General features: G+C 40.0%; 1 protein-coding gene across 1 annotated transcript; it reads left to right on the top strand.

Annotated features, from left to right (window-relative positions):
* The first annotated feature begins 346 nt into the window (after positions 1 to 346).
* Positions 347 to 2,446, top strand: LOC128446411 (E3 ubiquitin-protein ligase TRIM21). Its single transcript, XM_053429443.1, has 2 exons — positions 347 to 484; positions 587 to 2,446. The coding sequence occupies exon 2, from the start codon at positions 589 to 591 to the stop codon at positions 2,212 to 2,214; it is 1,626 nt and encodes a 541-aa protein (XP_053285418.1). The 5' UTR covers positions 347 to 484; positions 587 to 588; the 3' UTR covers positions 2,215 to 2,446.
* The last annotated feature ends 2,726 nt before the right edge of the window (positions 2,447 to 5,172 follow it).

The following is a 5,172-nucleotide window of genomic DNA, read 5'->3' as shown; positions in this document are numbered from 1 at the left end:
CGTCCCTATGAGCACTCTCATGTAATGTTAATGCTCACACACACGTGTGCACAGGCTGATTTAAAATTGAACATATAGTGCTGTCTCAGAACTTTCAGGTCATGTGTGCATACGATACTGGACATGAAAAGGATTTCTCAAGCGCTTACACTGTGAATATATAAACAAGTAAGATGAATAACATGAACACGGCACATAGCTGCTCATATAGCTGCAAACAAAAGATTAATTCTAGTCTGTACACGACTCCTGACTGCGCTGTGGTGGATTTGAGAAGGAAAAACATTACGTTTGTGATGTGGGTGACTTGTGAACGGAGTCAGTAATGGGTTAACTTGTTCCATTTACTGTCGATAAGGAAATGGGGGGGAGGGGTTCTTCCTGTTCACTGCTGAAACAGAAACCAAAAAGCAACGAAGAGGAGATGCATGGTTTTTCTCGAGTTGACACGTCCCAGAAGTTTAGCAAAGCCTTCATACACCAGGTAAAGTTTTATTTTGATACTTTTGCACTCCTGTCTTTAATGTAAACTAGTTAAAATATGTTCCTCTAACTTTGTAATTTAATTTCTCCTTATATTTTCTAGACATGGCTTCAGCCAGAAGTCTAATAGCTGATGACGATTTTCGTTGTTCCATTTGTCTGAGTGTCTTCACTAAGCCTGTGTCAATCCCCTGCGGTCACAACTTCTGTTTTAACTGTATCACAAAGTTCTGGGACTCAAGCAATCCTAAATGCAAATGTCCACTGTGTAACGAGGCATTTTCCAGCAGACCGATGCTTCGGGTTAACACAACCATCGCTGAGCTGATTGAAAAGTTCAAAAAAACAATCCAAGAAAAATCCTCTGCTACCGTTGAAGAGGAACAAACAGGAGAAGTGCTGTGTAGTATGTGTGAAGGGGCAAAGCTCCCAGCCCTGAGGTCCTGCTTGGTGTGTGTCATGTCTTTCTGTAAAAAACATCTGGAGCCTCATCAGAGAATTGCCACCTTGAAGAAGCACGCGCTGATCAACCCAGTGGAGGACCTGGAAAGCAGGCTCTGTGAAAAACATGACAAACCTCTGGATATGTTTTGCATTGCAGATCAAAGTTGTATCTGTGAGGTCTGTAACAGCAGTAACCATAAAACCCATAAGACAGTGACCATAGAGGAGGCGGCGCAAGTGCTCAAAAAACAGCTGGGAATGAAGAAGAGTCAGAGGGATCAGATGATCGAGGAACGTCAGCAGAGAATTGAAGAGATTGAAAACTCATTGGAGGCTAGCAGAACTGACTCAGCGATGGCACTGTCAAGCACCGTGAGTGCGGTGAATGATGTGGTGGACTACATTAAGAGGAGCCTCGTCAAGTTCACTGAGGTTATCAATACAAAGCAGGGAAACATTGAAACTGAGGCAAAAGGATTACTTCAAGAACTGGATCGTGAAATTGTGCAAATTAAGCAGGAAAGCACGCACCTCAATGCACCGACTGACAAAGACCCTTTCCGGCTCCTTACAAACTTCCGTTCTCTTAGCATCACTCAGCCCAAGGTGAAGGACTGGGCTGGTGTCACTCTTAAATGTCCCCCGTTTCCAGCGCAGGGATCCACGCTGAGGGCAAAACTCATGAGAGAAATAAGTAGTCTGTGTGATCCTGACTTGAAAGAGAAGCAGCAGCATGCTGTAGATGTAACTCTGGATCCTGACACAGCACACCCCAAACTCAGACTTTCTGCAGACAGGAAGAGAGTTGCACACGGAGATGGAATAATGAAACAAAGATACTTCCCGGAGAGCTTTGACCAACTCTTAGTTGTCCTGGGAAAAGAAGGATTCCGCTCAGGAACATTTTACTACGAGGTCCAAGTTAAGGACAAAACCAAATGGCTTCTTGGAGTTGTAAACCATTCTATCAACAGAAAGGGCGAAATACAACTGAGCCCAGAGAATGGTTACTGGACCATTTCTCTGACAAAAGGAACCGAGTTTACAGCCAATACAAACCCTGCCGTCGACCTCCATCTGAGCGGGATCCCTCAAAAGGTCGGAGTGTTTGTCGACTACAAGGAGGGTGAAGTCTCCTTCTACAATGTGGATACACAGGCGAGAATCATCTCCTTCACTGGATGCACCTTCACCGAGCAGCTTTTTCCAGTCTTTGGCCCCGGTCATAACAATGGTGGTGAAAACTCCACCCCTGTGATCATCACTTCCGTCACACACAACGCCTGAGTTTTTTGTTTGTTTTCCATGATTACGAGAAGAAGAAAAAAAAGAAAGATAGAATGTTGAAATGTTTTCACCCGTCAAATTGCATTGTGCAAAACCCTCATGTGCTGTGTTTGAGTGGATACTGTGCAGACAGGAAGTTGTTAAATACTGTTGTGTGTTGAATAAGTAGGTGATGTCCCTCATTTGACATGTATTCTCCAAAGAAAAGATAATAATAAAGGTGGTTCAAGAAGTTGTGACCTCTTTGTCATTGATAACTTCAACATGCAATTAAACTATATGATAAAAACTGAATATGAACTCCAATTAAAGGCACAAAGTTAAGCTCAGCCACCACTTGCAAAGAATTCATTACATTTCTTTCCTATTGCATATTAACTAATAATTTTGATTCTGCCTTTTCCAAATAGGTGAATGAGATTTTAATGATTTGAAAGGGACAATTGCATCCACCCTGTCTCGAGTTATACCAGGTCTACTGCAAAATGGAACAGGAATATGCAGGTGGTTTATGAAGAAGTGGGTGTGGCTGAACATCATAAGAGCATAGCTTTGTTTTCAAGTTCTCACTCTGACTCACTCTGAGTAAATTATTAATGAGCAGCTGAGTCAGGTGCCTCCTCAGTGTTGCATTATTATTCCTTGAGATGATGTATGTTTTGATTTAGCAATTACAAATAAAAAATATTTTAATTGAAATTGCATAAATACAAGGAAGTTACTTAAAGTTAAACTCCAGTTACCTGCCTCTGAAGCCCAGTGGGTTTGTATTGCCAGTAAATCTTCAGAATCATCAAGTGGGATCAACTAAATCAGAATTCATCAGGTTAGTAGATCCGAAAATGTCAAATAAATGTTTATATATGTTTAAGAACTGAAATGTGATCAGTTTTACAAATAATCACACCAAAGAAGACGCTCATCTGTCTTTTCTTAAATGTTTTGAAAATGTTGCACAGTACAGTTAAGTTTTTCTCTGTCCTTTCTCAATGTGGCTTTTTACAAAGGCTCTCTTTTAAACTTTAAAAGTCCAAAAATGTGTTCCAGTTTAATGCTGTCATGGAATCAGGTTTCATTATGGAGTTTATAAAGTTTGACTCTGAGAATAAAAATTCCAAAAAGCAGATGATTTGCAAAGCTAATTAAGATCTTATGTAACTGACACTGATTCAGTGTATTTTTATCACCATATGTATCACTCTTAAATTATTTTACTTAATACTGTAGATATACTTGTGAGTATTGGCAACAGTCTGTGGAAATATATTCTTTCTTAGCTCAAATTATGACAATTGGTGTCCGTGACATCTGCAAAGTGTTAATAATGTGTGACTCCATTCTGCTGCGGGCAACATCATCACTAAAGTCTGGTAATCAATAATTATTAGACAGGAGTTTATCAACCTTGAAATTTGGCCCAATGAGGGATAACGGAATAAAATGAAACTCAGACATATCGTATATTTGACGATTTTAGCAGCAGTTTGGCTCCAATGAGTGTAAAGTCAGTCAGTATGTCCACCAGTTTGGTCCCACTTTTATGAGGAAAGTATTTTTATGGTATTTAGTGGTTTCCATCAGGGGATGAACTGTAAAGATATTGGTGATATCCTTATATACATTATAATGGAGCACAACAGGTAGATCAGAATTGCCCCTTATACAGTGAAACAACTTAGATGTAATGGGCCTGAGATAAAGAGATTCTGGATTTTGGTTGGACACGTGATTGTGGACTTTCTGCTTATTGCTGGTTTGTGTTAGGTTGTTCTCAGTTACCCGTTTTATTTAGAAATTTTGCTCCGTGTGTCTCTGTAGATGTATTGCACCTGTTCCTCATGTGTTTCACCTGTGTTCAATCATGCCTCCCTTGTGTGTGTAAGGCTCTGTGCTTCCCCTTGTCTTTGTCAGTTCGTCGTATTTCACTTGTCATCGTCTCTCGCTGTCATGTTTCCAGTGTCTTCTTGTTCTTAGTGTTTGTTTCAGTTTTATTTTTATTGTTTCTTTTAACTTGCTTGCATTTGTGTCTCTGATCTTATATAGATTTGTCAGAGTGAGGTGTATAGTTGGACCCAAAATGCAGAAGCAAGGTTAACGAAAAGTGTCCTTTAATTATGGCAAAGGCACCACAGCAAACAAAGCCGGGTTAAAAAAACTGAAAAAAACACAAACAATTAAAAGCAAAAAGTCCATAATCAAGTGTCCAACCAAAATCCCCAAACTCGTTATTTCCGAGCCATGACATCAGATGTGCTTTCACAAAATGTCGTATAAATATTTGTTGTTTCCAAATAATTAAATCTAAGTCGTGTGTTTGCCCTTTAATTGTGTCTTCACCATCCCATTTCACGCTTTGACTGTCCTTTCAATAAAGGTGAAATGCCCACCCCCTAAACATATATATAACATAACAGCGAGGATATAGCCTTAATGTCATATAACATTAATTTTGGTACATCTCATGTCTAAGCAGGCTGATCAACTTTAAGGTAATTCTGATGTTTTATAACTTTTTTCTTCAAACTTAATAGATAATCAGTTCACTGATGTGGGTAATTACACTGCCTTAATGATATACCTCACATTATGTGAAGAATACAACAGTTTATCATGTGGTGTGTCCGTGTGCATGTGTGTTTCTGCAGGTGCACATGTCTTTTGTCCGTCAGTATGTGAATCTAATGAAGTGCCAAATGCAATGAGATAAATCTATCCATTAGGCTTCCTTAATGAGACTAAATCCACAGGGCTGCTAATGAGTTGCTGCTCCATTCATTGTCCTCAGAGAGCTGCAGGACCTGACTGAAGATGGAGATGACCCGGAGCCAGACACAATCACACCCTCTAAGCCAGTAAATCCACAGCTCCAGCTGTTGTAGGCTTCCATCATTTAGCTGCCGCTCCTTCAGGAAGTGACTTCAAGCTAGCAAACAGCAAACTGATTAGACACTGGAGTCA

Source organism: Pleuronectes platessa, chromosome 8 (genome assembly GCF_947347685.1).
Source record: "Pleuronectes platessa chromosome 8, fPlePla1.1, whole genome shotgun sequence".
NCBI classification, from domain to species: domain Eukaryota; kingdom Metazoa; phylum Chordata; class Actinopteri; order Pleuronectiformes; family Pleuronectidae; genus Pleuronectes; species Pleuronectes platessa.
The sequence above is the reverse complement of the archived record's forward strand: the minus strand, read 5'-3'. Positions and strand labels throughout refer to the sequence as shown.